General features: G+C 36.4%; 1 protein-coding gene across 2 annotated transcripts in view; it reads left to right on the forward strand.

Moving 5' to 3' along the window:
* The window catches only part of LOC126368661 (uncharacterized), a 121,467-nt gene extending 99,728 nt beyond the window's left edge, over window positions 1-21,739 (forward strand). For both annotated transcript variants that reach the window (XM_050012753.1, XM_050012754.1), the window contains exon 4: window positions 17,136-21,739. In XM_050012753.1, coding sequence (XP_049868710.1) covers window positions 17,143-18,030 — 888 coding nt within the window. In that variant the 5' untranslated portion in view covers window positions 17,136-17,142 and the 3' untranslated portion in view covers window positions 18,031-21,739. The remainder of the gene's footprint in view (window positions 1-17,135) is intronic.
* Window positions 21,740-21,786: the final 47 nt, after the last annotated feature.

The raw sequence follows: 21,786 nt of genomic DNA on the forward strand, positions 1-21,786 counted from the left end.
CGGTCCTAGAGCAATATACAACTAACACAGGCTGGCTTTCCGTTCACACTTTGCTTTAGATTTATTTATAACTTGATGCGTTTCAAATTCAAATTCAAATTCAAAAATATCTTTATTCAGTAGGTAACATAGTTACACTTTGAATCGTCAATTTTTACATAACGAACGTCTCATCCGCCTAAAACTACTGCAGCTTCTCACAACCTGTATAGCCGGGGAAAAGAAGCTGCAAGAAAAACCTCGGCACAGGGCCCTAGACGTTCTTTTAAAAAAAAAATAAAATAAAAATAAACATAAAATATTGATATACAATTAAGTAATTTAGCTGCCTAATATCAGTTCTCAGACAGTTAATCCCATGCATTCATATCTTCTAAATAATCACTAACATTATAATAACCTTTTTTGTAAAGTTTTTGTTTAACTACTTTCTTAAAGCAGTTGAAAGGCAAATTCTGAATGTCAATGGGAATCTTATTGTAAAAACGTATACATTGCCCCTTAAAAGATTTAGTAATCTTATGTAATCGACTGACTTGTAAAGCAAGTTTATTTTTATTCCGGGTATTAACAATGTGCCGATCGCTATTTTTTGCAAATAATCCTATATGTTTTTTTACATATATTAAGTTTTCAAAGATATATTGTGATGCCATAGTTAAAATATTAATTTCTTTAAATTTATTTCTAAGTGACATCTTGGGTCCCAATTTGTAAATCGCCCGAATGGCCCGCTTTTGCAGAACAAAAATGCTGTTCACATCTGCAGCATGACCCCACAGCAAGATGCCGTACGACATTAGACTGTGGAAGTAGGCAAAATAAACTAATCGCGCGGTTTCTACATCGGTTATTAAACGAATTTTTTTGACCGCGAATGCTGCTGAGCTGAGCCTTTTGGACAACTTATCAATATGAGGACTCCATTGCAACTTAGCGTCCAAAGTAATTCCCAAAAATACAGCAGTATCCGTGAGGTCCAATACCTTATTTTTTACAATAATAGAATCGAGCGGCCTACTAACATTCGATAACGTAAAATAAACATATTTTGTTTTATTTTCATTAAGTAGCAGGTTGTTTACAGTAAACCAATCCACTACCTCTGAAATGGCGTTGTTTACATCGTCAAAGGAATCTTGTCGTCTCTTTACTTTAAAAAGTAAGGAGGTATCATCTGCAAACAGCACCACTTCATGTTTTACAAGACTAGGTAGGTCGTTTATGTAAACTAGGAATAGAAATGGACCTAGAATTGAGCCCTGCGGGACGCCTATAGTGACGTTAGATCCACACGATCTGGAGCCATGCACATCAACCCTCTGAACGCGGCCACTAAGGTACGACTCCAAAAGAGCGATGGCATTATCTGTTATTCCATAGTGACGAAGTTTCGCGATCAATATATCATGACAAACGCAATCGAAGGCTTTGGAAAGGTCACAAAAGACACCAATAGCATCTTTGGACTCCTCCCAAGCCTGAAAAACATGATTTATTAACTCAACACCAGCATCGGTTGTTGAGTGACCCTTTGTGAAACCAAATTGTTTATTAGACATTAAATTGTTTAAATTGAAATGTTGAAGTAATTGCAGTAATAAAATTTTTTCAAATATTTTACTAAGCGTGGGTAGTATAGATATTGGTCTAAAATTAGTAGGGTCAGAAGTACTACCAGCTTTAAACAATGGAATGACTTTACTGTGCTTCATTAAATCTGGAAACACACCATTGTCTACACATTTATTAAATATACATGATAGATAGGGAGCTATGCAATCAATCACGGAGTTTATGACTTTAACAGAGAGACCATGAAGATCTGCAGTCTTTTTCATTTCTAAAGATTTAAAAGCTCTTAAGACGTCCCTAGGACTCACGTGTGTAAATGTTAGTTTATCTACTTTGGACGTATCTATGTGCTCCTTTACAAGTGATTGAGCGAGTGCAGGAGATGACTTCAAGTCCTTGGTAGTCGAAAATGGAATGTCAGTAAAGAATTTTTCAAAAGCTTCAGCAACTTGCTTATCATTTGTGAGTAGTTTACCGTCAATTTGTAATTGATACTCGAGATCGCGTGCTTTGACTTTCCCATTTTCGCTATTTATAACTTTCCAAGTCATTTTAATAATATCTGAGCTACCTTTAATTTTACTGCTAACAAACATTGCCTTCGCGGTAACGCAAACACGTTTGAAAACTTTTGAATACCGTTTTACATAGTCGTGAAAAGCTACGCTATGATTGTATGTTCTTTCTTCATAAAGTTCATACAACCTGTTTCTACTCTTATAAATTCCTACCGTCGCCCAGTCACTAAAAATTGGTGTGTCTGCTTTCTTAATTGTTTTTGCCTTAAATACTTTACTAACTTCCGATTTTGTTAGATTAAATAGGGAGTTATATAACAAATTTGGGTCATCACAGTAAGGAAGTTCTGGTAATTTGTTTGACATATTATCTTTGAATTGTTCTAAACGACTACTTGATATGGGATTGCATGTAACATCCTTTTTCAGAGAGCGGTCAATAAATAAGTTGAAAGATATTTGTTGACCACAGTGATCTGACTTTAATTTATTAATTATTAATTTATCACAAGGTTCTAAGTTACTAAAAATATTATCGATACATTTCGCGGACTGTGACGTGATTCGGGTTGGTTCTGAAAAAAGATTTACAAGATTATAACACAGAAATAAAGATTTGAATGTAGTACTTAATGAGCAATTTTCCAGAATATCAATATTGAAATCACCGCAGACGATAACATGTTTGCTTTTATTACATAATTTGCATAAAGCTTCATCAATAACTTTCTCAAATAGATCATAAGATGAAGCGGGGGGTCTGTATACGCTCAATACAATAAGCCGGCTGAGTTCAATACAGGCTAGCTCAACAGTTCGCTCAACTGAGAGACTTACAATATCCGTTCGTTCCTTATATTTTAAACAATTACGTACTAATATTAATGAACCGCCACGGATAGCCGTCTCCCTGCTGTACGAGCTGGCAACCTGGTGATTATTGAAGCAAACGAACTCATGTTTTTTTAGCCAATGTTCAGTTACGCACATAATATCAACACAATTACTGTTTAAAAAAAGTTCAATTTCAAGTTCCTTGCCCAATATTCCTTGTATGTTTTGGTGTACCAGGTTGATTACATTTGTATTTTTCTTATTGCATTTTATATTTAATATGTCCTCATTTAACTTACTACAGCCAAAGTTTTTCTCTGTTGTCATTAAATTTAATTTAAATTACAAATGTCAGAAATAAAAATAGGCTGCTCAATAGGAGCAGACGCGTTAAAAGCCAACGAATTGGCTGATTCTATTGTAAAAAAAAAGGATAGCGACTTCGCTATTTGTCTTTTGTAAAAGTTAGATAGATAGTAATATCTATCTTTGGTCAAATAAAAATTCCTAACATAGGAATTCGTATCAATAAACTGAAACTTATTATAATAATCGCATACTAAAGTATGCAACGTCAGGTTTAGATCATGTCTAAACTTATTTTCGGTTTTTAGCTGACTTTGGCTGAAAGGCAATGCAAACAAAATCACTTGTGCTACTTTGTGAAATGTGTCATTATAGGAGATATTGAACGCCGATGATGTCTGTGAAGTTTCAAGGTATAGTCAGATAGAGAAAAAACGCCGAATGTTTCATGTAGCTTATAGCAGGCTCGTCGTAGAAATTGACTAAGATAAAATTATCTTTATAAGCGCTGGTTAGATTATTTGTTACGATTGAAAATTATGCACAAGTCAATAATAAGTATTTCATAAAAAATCAACCAAAATGGATGATATTCTGATAATTACAATATTATCAATGAACGGGATAGGTGTTGCTATTTGGGGTCGGTAACCCTAAATGTTGTGGTTAATATGGATATGACTACTAGATTTATTTATTTATTTGTACACAATAAAACAGACAATACTACCTGTATTGTCTGTCTAAATAAATAAATAAATCACACACACACACAAACGCATCAAGTTATAAATAAATCTAAAGCAAAGTGTGAACGGAAAGCCAGCCAGTGTTAGTTGTATATTGCTCTAGGACCGGCCCTTAGATATAGGGATACCATAACAAAGAGAATTCTTCCAGCTAACTTACCTGACGAGATTACGTTTTATTATAAATACTTAATCATCATAATAATTATTTTTAATAATATTGATTTGTTTTATAACATTTTCCATTTGTGCCGCTGGTTTGGGTGAGATTGTGGTTTGCACCTTTAATTAAAACATAAAAATTGTCAACACACTCCATAATTTGAATAAAAAAATGTAAATAAGAAACACACTGAGTCAAACAACATGGACGTGTTATAATCGATGTGTAATTGAAAAATACAAGGCCTTACTACGTTTGACACCTTTTTATGGCTGCCTATACATCAAAAGGTCCTTAAGGCCTGGTAATTTACGGGTCCTATTATAAAAACATATCACGTACACCAAAGTGGTAGTTAGTTGTAAACGGACATGGTTAAATCGAATTTCAGTATGTGATTACCTTATAACCGGTTGTCTTATTAATGTACAGTTTAAGAGGTAAAAATTGCGTCGATTGAATTTGCGAAAAATAGCACGTTAAGGCAACGTGTATTCGCTGCTTTTCCTTTAATATGATTTATAATAATAAATAATAATAAATAAATTTATTTCCAAAAAATAATTGTTACAATGAAGTTTACAATGGTTGTACTTAAAGTACAAGGTTGTGATTCGCTGTCCCCTAAACTAGGTAAAAACCTGTATCTTAGGGGTCAGTGAGTCTGGCAAAGCGTTGAAGTAATGTACAGACCAGAGTTATGTTAACCCATATGCGCAGTGGAAAACAGTAAATAATTAAAAAGAAATAACAAAAGAAAAGGTGTGTGTTTATCTGTGTGTGTGTGTATGTGTATGCAAAAGTCCAACTAGTTTTCATCCAGGTAAAACATTATATTCTCATTTTTTTCTCGGAATGAAATTAATTGACTGAAATTGAAGTTTTGTTAAAGAAAATCACATCAGAATGTGGTTTTTCGAAAAGCCGCTTGCGTGTTTTTTGCTATAGGTAGGGCGACGATATTGTATCGACCTCAGTCTCCTGAATTAAATGGATAAATACATAAATATTGCAGGAGACTTACGACGAAGGTATACACCTTAACCTAAAATTACATACCTACAACATTAAATACCCTAAGAATTCCTTAGTAATTAAAACGTTGTGACTGTTTAAGGTGCTTTGATTATTCCAAATAGGTTACAAGTAAAAAAAATCTATCTATTTTTATTTTGTTACCGTCCAGCGAAAAAGAAATGTAATTATGTGGTAGTTAAAAATCAATAAAATCAAAAGTGATAACACTGAATTACTTAGTCTTGTTACACAGATATGTCGAAATACGAGTAAGTAGAGGCACTTAAAACTAGCAAGCTCATTTGGAATAACATAACGTTACTTAATTCGACCCAAGTGTTATAATTTATTTAACGCATAAACACCGTACACACACACACATATTAAAACGCACTCGACTTTGTCTAAGAATAAAAAAAAGTATCAGCCAAGCGTGCGTCGGGCTTATTATTTTAGGGTTCCGTAAATTAATTAGACTTTAGAGGCTTGAAACATAATAAATGGGAAAAGATATTATGGAGCATATTTTGCGCATAATGTTGTGTGGTATGTAAAGCATATGTTAAAATACGAGTAGTAGATATGTTATAGTACATTAGCGTATGTATCTCTTCCTCTTTCTACACACACTTATTAGAGCGAGAGAGAGACACAGAAAGCAGTGGTTTAAATATATAGACATACTTAGTTATAAAATTCCGACTTATCAACGTAAAGATAAAATCAAAATGCAATTACAAATACGTACATAGAAACAGAAAACGAAAGAGTTCTGATTTTATCAGTCGCCAACAGAACCCCAAAAACCAGTAAACATTCCGATCGCGGTGTGGCCATTAATTTGTATAGCAACACTGAATGTGCAGTAATGGCATCTTTCTCTATATAATTTTGACACGGGCATTAGAATTCATAAACTGATCCGATAAGACTAGACATTTTGGAGAGATGCTTCCGCGCACCTTATTTAATTGACCAGAACTGATTCTAGGAGATTACCAGACAATTTTGTATGAATCTTGCATGGTAGCAATTAAAATACTCATACACATGCATTCATACATATGCATAAGTCATGTCCGTAAATTCTGATCGGATAAGACAAGCTACCTACCTAGTAAAAACAAATGCGTTTTGTTTTTGTTTTAAAATAAGAATTGAACTTTAGCACTTAATCAGTTTTTACAATACCCATCAAAAGAAATGAGACGTGGGCACTTAGTTCATCTTGCAATTAATTTACGTCTGACTACCTCAATTGAGATATAGTCGTGAACTTATATATGTCAAATAAAATAAATATCTTATAAAGCGATAACGCAGAGATAATTATCTGTCATAAACCAGGTGTTAAGTTTTATATAAGCAGGCCAGTCGTGAGATGTAAAGCAGTGAATAAGCAGTGAGTAAGCAGTGTAAGAAATAATAAAAATACTTTTTTGTCAGTTTTTCACGTGGTGACATTAAACAAATATTTAGACGAAAACAATTTGCAACAGCTCTAGGCAAGAACGCTTTCGTAATTCGCGTTCTCACTATAAATTGTATTTTAATGCTCCCACTTTCTTTCAATTGACAAAAAATCTACAATCTCTTCTTATCCCGCAAAAAATCTGATACAACGACCGCTACTTGTAGTTTTAAAACATACACGATAAAGTCTTGGACACACTGGCCGATACATGGCGCTTGCATCCGGACACAATACGTACATATCAGCATTTAGCGACAGGAAACAAATCGCATCGCGAGTTGCGTTACCATTGTCTCGTAACTAGCAGGATCTTTGGTCCGCCGACTCGATGCGTATCGAAGGTTTACTTGTAACCATGGTTACCGAACGCACATCTTACTGCAAAAAAACGTCACCTTAAGTCTAGACAATCTTATCAGCACAACAAAAGCGCACGGTATGTACGCCCCATAAGATTCTCATTTAAAATGCAACTGGGCTAAAAACAGTTTACAAGCTATAAAAAAGATCACCAGTATTTATCAAAGAGGCCGTTACAGATAAAAATAGGCATCTTCATAAAATTTGCCAATTAAAACCAGCGTGGTCGACGTAAAAGGCACTGCTAATTGTGATCACTTACCCACATCGGCAATTCTAATAGGAATTTTTCTTTCTCGAAATGGAAGCAATAATCGATGAATGATAAACGTCATCCGGTTTTGACTTTAAAAGTGAATCGATAAAGTAATCGATTATGCGGGAAAGCCGACGAACCTCCCTTGGGCGTGAATTATTTACTCTGTGAATGTGTCGCTTTAACAAATTACCTGTGTCAATTAGGAACATCATGAATCAAGAAGGTCTTTATGCTTGTGTTTTCTCATGTAAGTATTGCCAAGGACAAAAAATAACTTAAAATGTTACTTACCACATCGAGCATCTCGTATAAAGACTCTATTACATTACACGAGTCTCGGGATAGGACACATCGGGCCCGAGAAATCGTGAAGTGTTGTAATAGAGCCTTATGTCGTGAAAGACAGGAGGCCTATAATACCCAGCAGTGGGTAGACACAGGCTGAGTAGATAAATAGGTAGAAAGAAATCAACAAAATCACTAGGTTCCTCCTTTGTGGATCTGTCATCTTCTAATCTAGTGACTAAGATGCATATCTATATGGTACTTACTATTATACATTTTATGCCATAGAATTAAGGCGCCACTTTTGAGGTCGCTTAAGATACGATTTAATAGGAATATTATTTTCCTATGCAAATCCTGTAGAGATTAAAAGCATGAAATTATATCCATGTAAGTAAGTGAACTGTAGATAATCCACATAAATGTAAACATTTGTAGCGTGCCTCATAAAATACCGGCAACCAAGCACACAGAGGCGACACAGCCAGGATTTTATACCTTTTAGTCCGATAATATATTTTCTTTGAATGTAATATGTATGCACATACATCGCACCCGACCGCTCTCTTATTTTTTCTCGCAAATTGTTTGACGTGACTTATTGTAGGTTTGCCTCAAATGACATTAATTACTTGGCCAAACAAATGGGGAGCGCTGTGTGTTGTCGCCCTGTGCAAAAATTTAAGAGAACAGGCCCGAGAGTGCCCTGCCCAGTTGCGCGCGAACCTCGGCTCAGGGCGTCGTCTAAAAGGATTATATTTGAAAGAATAGTGAACCCTAGTGGGACGGTCAAGGAACCAAGGAAGTCAAGGAATCGGCCTTTGATAGACTGGAATGAAAAATGCTACAACAACAAGAGCGTGGCTCTTAAATTGATGATGATGATGGGACGTAGCGGTAACTGCTGAGTGATGGGAATTGTCCACGCTACCGGGGGGCCGATACCAAGGTCCTGAACGCATCATGCTTTCTCTTTTGGCGTGACTTATTGTAGATTTACCTACTCTATCGGATAATGCATCATGCTAGAACGAGGTATAGTAATTTTAATCGCGGTTTTTCAAAAACTCCCGCTTCCAGAGGCCTGTTTAATAAAACTTACAATTGTAAATTACAATGACAATTTGATGTACATTGCAAAGTGTGTGATCACGAATAATGAAGACCAAATTGTCGTTGTAATTTACAATTGTAAGTTTTATGAAACCCAGGCCACAACGCACGCGGTGCCTCTGTGTGGAATATAGGGCTTTAGTTGATACGAGTATGCTAACAATTACTGACTAAATGGACGTAGCCAAGTTATTCACAGATAGCTCAGATCATTCCAATGGCTATCGTCTTTCCAATGGCTACCGATTCTATATTAACTTAATGTGGATTTACAATCATTGTATTCGTTTCTTTCAAGTTTTATCGATATTGTCCATTACGGAGTACTGGGGCGATGCATTCTATTGGCGCCTCACGGTAAATGGTCCGATGAATGCTAAAGTAGATTAACAGGTATAGTATGGGGCAAAATATTTGTAAAGGAGATCCGTTTTATATGAATTATTATGAAAGTTAAATAGTTCGGCTTATGCCGGCTTGGGGTGCAAATATTGAACCTCTATAATACAAAAGTGTGGTAAAGTTATGTACTATACCCCGATACCGACCCCGCCGGCGTGATCGACGATTTCCCTCAATCAGCACTTATAACTATTGACCCACTAGGGTCGATTAATTCTTTCAAATATTTTTTCACCTCAGACGAGGGCCCAATTGGGCACCCTCAGGCCTGTTGTCTTAAACGTTGTACCGGGTGAGAGCCTTCAGCGCTCCCCATCTGTCCAGCCAAGTAGTTAATGCCATCTGCGGCAAATCTACAATAAGTCACGTCAAAAAAAAAGAACTATACTTAATCGCAATAAAGATAACGCTGTAATCCAACAACAAACATCACCTAATCACAGGAAGAAAATCATAATATATGGAGCTTGACTCGTCTTTCCTTCTGTTACATCATAACATTATGTAGATTACATACATAATGTTATCCTTCAGAAACATCCTTTCCCTTTTTGTCCTTTAATAACCACACATAACTACTTTAATAAAGCCATTATCGCATTATCACATAAAAAAGCTATCTTAATACTATATCTCTGTCTAAGCAGATGAATTTATTACGAAGCTAATCACTAGATTTTATCTGCGTAATTTTACGACACGGCGGTTATGCAGGGTGCTAGTGACATCGTAACGAAACGTTGAGGGATGTTTCAGACCACGATTCTGACTTGATATCAAGTGGAATTTTCCGTCGCAAAAGTATGGAACTTAAAATTAATTTAAAAAAAAAAACACTAAAATATTCATAAATTTTCCGACAGAAAATTCCAATTAAGTACTTGTATAGCTATCTGTACGTACTTGTACGGGGTGTAAGTGACATCGTAAAAAAAAACTAAAAAAAAAACCATGAATTTTGCGACGGAAAATTCCACTGATAAGAATCAACTCAGAATCATTGTCTGAATCATCTCCCTGAGTATTCGTTACAATGTCACTAACACCCTGTAGAAAGATTTCATAGAGGTGTCACTTTTGTCTCCAATGAGAGCGTAATTTTCTTTCGCCCATACTTATAATTCAGCCGATGGGGTAAAGAACCGGCCTTGTGTACTTCACCCGAGTAACCTGATACGGTTTTGCTTTTGTTTTTTTTTTATTTTATTTACGTACGTTCTTTTATTTGGCTAGGTGACGAACTTATGGCAATGGCTCAGCTTTACGGCACCTCACTTGGAGCATTCTACTTATTACGAGCACTCATTAGTGCACGAATAAATTTGCTTCGTGATAAAGTATTTAACATACATACATAAAGTCATGTCTTTAATCTGTATTGATAAATGCGTTGCCACAGATTGTGTAGCTACTTACTTTTGGTTTCGGAAGCAATCTTCTTCTATCGTGTGGGTTGTGATGTGGACTACCAACCCCATCAACCCTGGTGTCAGGGTTATTATTGAGCCGCCATAGGCCCCTGACATGACTCATGTAACGACTACGTACTTACATCAATAAGTAGTAACCGGGACCAACGGCTTAACGTGCCTTCCGAAGCACGGATCATCTTACTTTTGGACAATCCGGTGATCAGCCTGTAATGTCCTAAGCAAACTAGTTTTTGGTATGGTCAAATTATTTTTTCGTGCCCATTTTTTTTTTTGAGGCCGCTAGCTTGATGCACATTGATTTTCGTGATTTGTCCCCACCGGGATTCGAACCCGGGACCTCAGGATCGTGAGCGCAACGCTCAACCACTGGACAACGGAAGCCGTTAGCAATGCAATAAGTATGGAAGAATTATTGTGGACGAGTTTTATTGTTTAAGTACCCACCTAGTCTATAGTAGTGCTGTTGATGTTTCAATACTAGTGATTAAAGGTTGACCTTTCATGGCAGAAGCTCTTTATAGGTACAAAGTGTTTAAAATTATACATCATTACAAGTAAGTAGGTAGGTACTTACGTTTATTTCAATAACACGAGTCCATTGCTTGATTTTGATGCACACGATCTCGAAAATATGCTACAATAATCAAAGTATACTTAGAGCGTAAATAAATAATTTCTGTGGTCATAGATCTAGATTATAATGTATATTAAAAATGCGTTTTTTGAGGTTTATGTAACGCAAAACTCACAAAATTAAAAATGGTCAAATACCCATTTTTTTTTTCTCTTAATATCGTAAAGACATTATTATTTTACATACTTACTGAATTTTAATATATAATGCGCAATGAATTGAACTTATAAATACCTAGGCAGCAGTTTATTTTTTTTTTTAAATAAGTACCTAGGTAGTTACTATTTACTGTTGTAATTTAGTAGTCGTTACATGAGTCATATCAGGGGCCTTTGGTGGCTCAGTAATAACCCTGAAACCAGGGTTGATGAGGGTGGTATTCCACCTCACAACCCACATAAGAAGAGGAGATTTACTTATAAAGTTGACTTACGTAGGCAGTACACGTTTTTGGGTGAATCTCAAAATTTCAAGTTTGGTGGCGAAATTTCATAATATTATTTTTTCGTGAAAAATTGGGTTCCGACATAAAAAAGATCCAAAAGGATCCTCGGAACCGACATGAAAATGGAATTTTTCAATTCCCAATTTTCCCAATTTTTCACGAAAAAATTATATGACAGACGCCACCAAACTTGACACATTTTGATATTCATTACGACGATTAACTTTACTATTTCATCATAATCTTCCTTGCCCTTGGTCTCCTGTACTTGAGGTCAGCCTTCCCTGTCCTCTTTTTCCATTTAGCACGGTGCAGTCCTAGATTGGCGTCTACATCGGCTATGGAAGCACAACGAGGAAAGTGATGAGTATAAATGTGAGCGGATATAGAAGGGACGACCCAAGAAAGTGTGGATCGATTATGATTTTTTTAATGTGACATGGACGGCAAATAAGCAGGCGGGTAAGTGGTTGTAAGTGTCGCCACCTATGGACATTTGGAACACCCGTTGCCTATGTGTGAAGAAGGATATGTGTGTGAAAAGTGAGTACTGAGATGATGAAGTGAGAATTAAGGATGGATGGAAGAGGAATAAATGTTGTACCGACCGCACTTAGAGTGTTGTATTAGCAAAATAAATTTTTATTCATTTTAACTTTTTCACCTCGATTTTGATCACTTCCAATTATATTCAAATATACTACCTACCTATGACAGAAATTCAAGAAAGGCCTCTCACTAAGTGATACAGTTTATGTATTATAGACACCTAAATAGATTTATTATTGTCGATAATCCCTGTGCACTTTAATCCAGGGAATCCTTTCGCCAAGATGACGCTACCTTATAAATTTATAAACAATACTTTGAATGAAACATTTCCGTTAACAAATAAGCTTATCTATGAAATGCAGACCGTAACACACTTACCACAAATGAGCCATAAAACAAATGTCATTGCATTCAAAACCCCTCATAAGGAAACGCGGGGAGCAAATTATTTTATTGAACAAGAGTTGCATAATTGTTTTAACGGTATATGCACAATCAGATGCAAAGACTAATGGTAATGACGCGTCAGAACGTAAATTGAGTTATCCATCAGATGGAAGCCAGAGACGGAATCAAAGTATGTGTATTTCTGTCGCAGAATAAGTGGGTAAATAGAACTTGGGTATTTTCCACGGAAAACACCGCAACATCAGCGCCTGGAGCAAATTATATTCCTAATTATGTTATAAATAATCTTCAATTATAAATAATATAAATATACTTACTACTCAATATAAATAATACACTACTATAAATATACTTATAAATAATCCTTTGTGACATTTTAGAGCTTTCTGTCACATTCACTAAAAGCATCTAGACGAGGTAAAAAAAGCTCTCTTTAAAAAAGGGTAGATTATTCTGATTTCTGGTAGGTATTGCATAAGATTTATGATAAATTTACGTTGTCATGTTTTATTACTCTATTTTTATATTTTTAACTAGATGTCGCGTGGTTCGCTCGCAGCAAGCTGCTCGCGTGTTTTGTTTTCCCGCCATTTTTTTACCGCGATAGAATTTGACCAAGACTTGAATAGGTCTCGTGAAATCAAAAAAGTTCTAGGTGCTATAGTTTTGCCAGGCCGTAGGGTGTCTCCCTGATGCGGAGCAGTTTTTCAAGATGACGTTCCGATCACACCCCTATACATCATTTTTACACCCGAGACATTTTCTGGAAAAACAAAAATTTATATGGCGGCCATCTTGTTTTTCGGCCATTTTGTTTCTTTTTCACAGGCGATAAAATTTGACCAAGATTTAAATAGGTTTCGTGAAAATAAAAAAGTTCCAGGTGCGATAGTTTTGCCAGGCCGTAGGGTGTCTGCCTGATGCGGAGCAGTTTTTGAAGGTCGGGAAGTATTTCCATACTCAACATGACATTTTGATCACATCCCTCTTACATCATATTCACCCCCGAGGCATTTTCAGGAAAAACGAAAATTTTGTATGGCGGCCATCTTGATTTTCCGCCATTTTGATTTTTTTTTATCGGCGATAAAATTTGACTAAGATTTAAATAGGTTTTGTGAAAAAAGAATCGTGCCAGATGCGATAGTTTTGCCAGGCCGTAGGGTGTCTCCCTGATGCGGAGCAGGTTTTCAAGATCGAGAAGTATTTCCATACTCAACAATACGTTCCGATCACACCTCCCATACATCATTTTTACCTCCGAGACATTTTCTGGAAAAACGAAATTTTGTATGGCGGCCATCTTGTTTTTCCGCCATTTTGATTTTTTTTCACTCACAATAGAATTTGACCAAGATTTAAATAGGTTTTGCGAAAAAAAAATTGATCCAGGTATAATAGTTGCGCCAGACTGTCGGTTGTCTCCCTGATGCGGAGCAGTTTTCCAGGATCTGGAAGTTTTCCCATACTCACCGGGTGGTCCCGATCACACCCCCCATACACCATTTTCACCCCCCGACACTCCTTCTGGGAGAACAACTATGTCAGTCAGTCAGTCAGTCAGTCAGTCAGTGAGTCAGTACATGGGTTTGTAGCTATATATAGTATAATAATCTATGTCTTAGATATTATTTAAAAAATAAATAGAGTGAAATGACGCGAAACCGGTTGACCTGGAACATCACCAATTTGACATTGTATATTTTTATCATTGTCACTGTTGATTGTCGTAATCGTTTGTAACTTAGCTAACCCTCTTTTAGACTCTTTCGTCTACTATTCTAGTTATTTAAAGGACGATGATACCTAATACAAAAGCGACGAAGAGGCTGGTTGGTGGTTGGTATATTCATATCTATAAGTATCACGAAATGTACAGTTAACCACAATAGTAGATATTATTGTAGGTATCTGGTACTGGCGTAGGTGCAAATGCCTTGATTCGGACCTGTGACATGACAAATTATATCGTCAAATTGTGTATACAGCATCAATCTGACTGCCCATCTGTCAGGGTCGATGATTAACCGTTCGATTATCAAACGACGCGACGCATAACTCACGCGTACGATTTAATTAACTAATGAATTGAAACGTCATTGACAAAAAAGTTTTCTGGATGTGAGAACTTAATTTGATGCAATCAAACGGTTGCATAGGCTCATTTTGTATCTATTGAAGTCAATATACATTTTAAAAGTTATTTAAAAAGTTTTTTTAATCTATTTGAAAGGACTCAAGTTTATATAAGTAAGTTGTTGAAAGAATATAAAGTACCTACAGTTTAAAATTAATCAACCTGTCAAATTTTTTCAGTTTGTTTTCTGATCACTTCGACACTGGCAGAATGGTCGTACTCCTAAGCGACCCATTGCCATAATAATAAAAAAAAAAGAATATAAAGCAGTAAGGGGTTAAAGATACTTTTAAAGGTAAATTTTGTGGTAAGTAGGTACTATAAAATACCTATGTGAATTGAAAGCTTTAGCAGGTTCCTAGAATCTTGTAGACATCCATTATGAAATGTCACTTGGTATTCAAGTTCTCCCGTGCAGTATTAAATTGCCTCTCGCGTAAATATCCCATAATGGGCCGTCCGATATTTTAGCGATGCTTACAACTTCATAATCTTAAGTACATTGTTACTAATGTACATGACCGGTTAGCATAAAATATTATAAACATCAACCAGTTTTATCCTCATTTTTTGGATTTTTATTGCAGCTTTTATAATTATTTTACCGCGTAATTGCGATCTCGCCTTATTTGGTTAGAGTGTACAACTGACGATGTTTATTATTTACATCGCATGTACCTACGAACTGTTGAGTTATTTATAGACCCTGTACGATTGTATTAATGCAGGATTTATTATTATGCGGTATGAAAGTCGTAACTCTTTTAGATCCTTTTTATAGTCGCAGCTATCAAAAATTCTGGACGAGGTCTGCAACTTGATATTGTAAAGGTCCGCGTTATGACAGACATATTTATTCGATTTAATATTCATAAAGAACGCGCCAGTAACAGTTTACACTCCTTACTTCTTTTAAGTTGTTGTTTGCATACGTAATTAGCGAAATGATTCTTAACAGCCACTAAAACGAATAAGTTTTTTGATATTAAGCTTTTTTCTGCCTTTCGTTATGGACGATTGTCATCTACATAATATTTATAATTCATATCTTTTTTACAAACATGTAAACGTCAATTAAATGTCTTATTTACTTTTCTAGTGAATTAATGCATGAAATTGATTTGCATTTAAATTAATTTCATCGCATGTAAACAACTAGTAATTTTACAGATATCTTTACGTGTAATTGGCCATCTAATACATACCAATATAGTTATTAGGTACTTACCAAGATACGAAAACACCTTATTTTTACACAAGTATCACTGATTCTCTGCTATCGTAAGTAGCTACCTTACCTCCAATACTATACTAAACTCTTTATAAAAACACATTACATGAACAATCATCATCATCAGCCCATTAACGTCCCCACTGCTGGGGCACATTTAACTTAGGGATAACGGACAGCCCACTTTGCAGAGGCTGTCTGGACGCAGAAGAAACTGCCCCCCATGTAATCCTGGAATGCACGGGAGTGTCAGCACAACGGGCAAAAATCCTCAAAGGAATGGGGTCGCTCCGCGAAGCCTGTGAAAACCCCAGAAGGCTTCTGAGCTTCTGGAAGGAGTTAGGTTGGCTTACGTAGTCAACAATTACACGCATAATGGGCCATCTTAGAGTCCAAATGCGGAAAACAGAGCCCACTAACTAACTAACTAACTAGGTACATACCAAGATACGAAAACACCTTATTTTTACACAAGTATCACTGATTCTCTGCTATCGTAAGTAGCTACCTACAATACTATACTAAACTCTTTATAAAAACACATTACATGAACAATCATCATCATCAGCCCATTAACGTCCCCACTATTGGGGCACGGGCCTTCCCTATGGATGGGCAGAGAGATCGGGCCTTAAACCATCACGCGGACCCAGTGCGGATTGATGGTTATTAACGACTGCTAATGCAGCCGGGACCAACGGCTTAACGTGCCTTCTGAATCACGGAGGAGCTCGAGATAAAAACTTTTTTTTTGTGGTCACTCATCCAATGACCGGCCTTTGCGAAAGTTGCTTTACTTCAACAATCGCAGACCGAACGCGTTAACTGCTGCGCCACCGAGCTCCTCTAACATGAACAATAGTATTATGCAAACAATAACGTATTACTTTTACTACCTATTACCTACTTAAATATAAGTATTTTTAGAGTAATAAGCAATAATAGATATCTATTGAACCTAGTTCATGGCCCTCCGGTACCGTAATACCTAAATCTAAAAATTTATTTACTTCATACCTTCTCCATTTGATTAAAGGGAGGCTTAATCTACCAGGCCTCATCATCATCAATTTAAGAACCACGCTCTTGTCGGTGTAGCATTTCCCATTCCAGTCTATCAAAGGCCAATTCCTTGACTTCCCTATAAGACACCAGGCCTATAGATAAATTAGGTAATACTCGTACCAACAATAGCCATGGTTGACTTCAACTTACTTACATACTCTTTCTTTAATTTCAGGTAAAAAATGGAGTGTCCGAGCCTACTGATTGCCCTGGTGCTTCTTTGCCTGGTGTTGCACGGAGACAGCGCCCCGAGGCGGTCCCGGGCCGCGAGCCTGCCGGAGCACACCTCCCCGCGACAGAGCAAGCTGCAGGACGAGTTCAAGGACACCACCACAACTGCCCCCGCCACACCCAAGAACCGTCGCAACAAGGCCCTCAATCTCTTCGGCTACTTCCCCTCCTTCCTCTCGTCAGGCCTCGACTACTCCGAAGACGACGACGATGACGTCACCTTCGCCGTGAACGACGACCACTTCGACGAAGACGACCTCTCTCGCACCATCCCGTCCCGCCGCCGCCAACAGAACAAGAAGAAGAACGGCAACGGAGAGAGCTATCAGAACGACAACATCAACTCGCTGCAGTATGACAACTCGCCGATATTCTACATCAGGCTGCCCCCCACACCGTACATGTTCGTCCCTGGTCTAGGCTACGTGTCGCAGCCCCCGAGTCTGGGCCCGCCCATGTCCCCAATGATACCGCCCGGTGTACCTCCGCAAGTCGATCCCTTCATCAATCTACCACTGGACTTCGTATCCAACGGAAAACCTACTGGCGTGTACCAATGGAACGGGCCGGGTGGCTACCCACCTCAGGTGCCGCAAATACCGCAAGTTGACCCCTTCGGATACGGCGCTCCTCAACAGATAATGCAGCAGCCTCAACGACCGAGCTACAACGCTCCCTCGTACTCCAAACCGAAGCCGAAACCCTCTCCGACCAACTCTAAAGTAACCAACCTTAAGGGCCAGTACGTCTTCAACGGCAAGCCAAACGACAGCGTCTACGTATTGAGGGACACCTACAACTCCATATACTCCGACGCCCTACAGAACTTCTACCCTTAAAGCACCGTACGTTAAGTCTAGGAAACGAATGGTCGAGTGACTGGCTCGTATCGAGCTGCTAGGTAAATAGGTATTCGAAATGAACAAACGAAACGTGTGGAATCAATACAAAATAAAGTGTCGATAAAAAGAAAGTAGCGAACAGATAATAATGAAAGCTAGTTACTTAGGAGAGTGACCGCAGACAGATTGTAGGTGCCTGCTCAGTCACGATTTCTTAAATTAGGTTTATGTTGCGAACCAATTACAGAGACGACAGTAGAAAGGGTGTGGCGGAAAAATACCGTATCTTGCGCTGCAGTAGCTACTTAATGCAGTCTGTACGTTGGTATAAGGTTTACTTTTTCAAGGCCAATAGGTGTTCTCCACTCAATTATATAGATAACTTTCAAATAAATGAATATGTTTTATACCTTCCCCATATTACTTTCAATCCAAACAGTATACTACATAATAATTATTTTATTTTTAATCTGAAATGTAAATACAGTGCTAACCATGATTTCAAGTCCCAACTTTGCTTGCTTTACAGGCTATAACAATGTTTCAAATATTTTTTACATTCTTAATTTTAGTTAATTTACACTTTTATGCAATTGTATTTGCTCTGACTGTACACCCCATTTGCTAAATTCCGTTTAGTAGTTTGGTTATATTGGAACAGACGTAAATGCTTCACAATACATAGTGAAACACATAACCCTCCTATTTGCTTTGCCGTAGTCGGATAACTAGACCAGAGAGTTAAAGTTAGTATCTGCGAGTTTTCTAGAATACCATACCTACATTACTTACCTATACTTATATAACATTATTTGCCGACTGTTATTACCAGTGATGTGCTGTTCAAGGAAATATTCCCACTTCGAGAACGTTCCAAGCAGTAAAAAGAGCAAAACATAATGTGAAAAGAGGAAAAAGAAGAAAAAAATTATTACCTAACTTTTAGGCAGATAAGACCAGAGAATAAGAAATAACAATTTAAAAAAGAAAAGCAGCCAGTGTCCTTACTATTAAAGATTATTAACAACGGGAACATTCCTACTTTGTTAACAATCCCGGAAACGGCACATCAGTGGTTATTACCTACGTTAAATACCTATTGTCTTTTTTTTCGTACATTTTTTTATTGTAAATTATAGGCACTTTATTGTAGACAAAATAAGAACTCAGCTAAAGTGTCAACTAGACGATGGAACATCACTTTGTTCGTAGTAAGTAGATTCTAATTCAATCCGCATTTATTGGGTTAAATCAAAGTAACATATTGTACTATATAGGTACCTATTTTAAAGGTATCAATGGGTTAAATACCTTTAAAATAGGTAACCAATTATCATAAACTGTTACATTAACTTGCAGATAAATCTACTTGCAGAATTAATTAAGTATACTTACCTACGTACCTATTAGTGATGTTCCGAATATCCGTATCCGTATCCGCGGATATCCGAGATAAAAGAAAAATCCGTATCCGTTACTTTTCACGCGGATCTTTTAAGGATCTTTTTCAGGTGATTAAGTAGAATTATGAAATAAAAATCTATATGGTCTTAAGGCCCAAAGTCCTTTTAAAATCCAAATCCCATTGTTTAACTATTGTGTCTGGAAATCCGGGCCTTACGAGGATATAATTCCACTCAGATTGTTTTTATTTCTTAAAATCAAATATTTGGCACCTTTATATTGCAAAAAATTAGATAGATAGATCTTTATAATGAAAGCAAGATAAAATATCACTTTTATAACAATCAAATAACTAAAACTTTAATCTTTTTTTTTTAAGAAAATAAGGATCCGTATCCGTATCCGCGGATCTTTACACTAAATATCCGTATTCAGATCCGTATCCGCGGATATACATTTTTAACGATCCGGCACATCACTAGTACCTATATCTAACTTTTGTATTATGCCTACTACAATCCCGTATCTTAGTTCAGAACAATGAGAGACTTTCCATACGTTCACCAAAAACAATACAAATAGTTAAACAACCCCCGTGGTCCAGTGGTTGAGCGTTCGGCTCACGATCCGGAGGTCCCGGGTTCGATTCCCGGTGGGGACATATCACAAAAATCACTTTGTGATCCCCAGTTTGGTTAGGACATTACTGGCTGATCACCTGATTGTCCGAAAGTAAGATGATCCGTGCTTCGGATAACGTTAAGCCGTTGGTCCCGGTTACTACTCACTGATGAAAGTATGTAGTCGTTACATGAGCCATGTCAGGGGCCTTTGGCGGCTCAATAATAACCCTGACACCAGAGTTGATGAGGTTGGTATTCCACCTCGCAACCCACACGATAAGAAGAAGAATAGTTAAACGAAGGAAAATCTGTACAGCGCCATCTATTTTATTTGGAGGGACGTAGCCTGAAAAGTCCCTCATTAAATGTTCATAAAGCAATTTAGACATAGGTACTACTAAGGTAGATATAGGTAATTTTAGTTAGTCTATGGTGCTAATTCCTGTAAATACCATCTAATTTTATTTTAAGTTATATCTGTCATTTTCTTATCCGCCGAAAAGGAAAGGGACGGGTAATCGACAAGCATAAAATTTATGGAACACACGTCAATTTTAAGCACGAATCTAAAACAACCGTCTAAAAATTTTACATTGGCCAATAACCCGACACAGTTAGTAGACAGCATGTCAAACGGATTGCATACCAGTGACGTACCTTTTTGATTCGCTCGGGTTATTCATTCATTTACTCATTCTTCCTAAAATTAAGAGCTGTGAATCATCCGTCCCTTTCCTTTTCGACGGATATGAAACTGACGGATATAACTTAAAATAAAATTAGGCGGTGTCTGCAGGAATCGGGGCCAATGTTTTATTAAACTCAGTGATTTTATCCATTTTGTGACTTAAGTTTAATGCATTTTGAGTCAATTTTAATATTAAGTCTTTATAACTAATCGTAACTAAATTATTACTCTTAATATTTATTTTATATATTAATTTATTGTAATTTAGTAAATAAGAATATTCTTACGTACAAATCTACTAAAAATAATATCTTCTATCCGTCCATGGTGTTTAAAAAAATAGAAGAAGGTACAGCTTATACTTAGGTATTTTTAAAAAAATGTCACGGTTTCTAAAAAAACATACTTACCAGAAAGAAATTCTTAACTGAATATTTTTAATTGAATATTTCTTAACTAAATAATTCTTACTGTTTTCCTAAGTTTATACTTACATAAATAAGTAAGTACTTAAACCGTAAATGTTTGCGTAATGTTCATCAAATTTCAAACTTTTGATTATAACTAATTACTTACTAGTAATTTTCTTTTTATAGGTACTTGAATAGCAAATCGAACAAGTAGTTAACTTGTCAGAGTTATTTTTATAACATTTATAAGTTAGTTTATTTAATTATTAAGGCATTACTTGCCAGTCTTACCGAAATAGGTGATCTGTTATGAAAGAGCTTCCTTTTTGTAATTAGTAAATACTAAATAGGTTAATAAAAATATTTTCTACCTTTTACTAGAAATATAAATAATCTCGTCAAAACTATAATTTCGAGATAGTTATGAGGCAAGTCAGTTTCATAGTGTTTTTTTTTTATATTAGAAGTAGCAACATACTTATCTTAAGAAGAAAATCTAATAAACATGCAAATGCAGCAATTATATCTACTGCTAGAGTGAAAATGACGGTTGAACTGATTGAAATAAACGCTATTTTTGATATCTTTGTTTGATTGAGTACCTATCTAACCCTACACCGTAGCTCAT

The sequence above is a fragment of the Pectinophora gossypiella genome, chromosome 8, assembly GCF_024362695.1.
Source record: "Pectinophora gossypiella chromosome 8, ilPecGoss1.1, whole genome shotgun sequence".
NCBI lineage: Eukaryota > Metazoa > Arthropoda > Insecta > Lepidoptera > Gelechiidae > Pectinophora > Pectinophora gossypiella.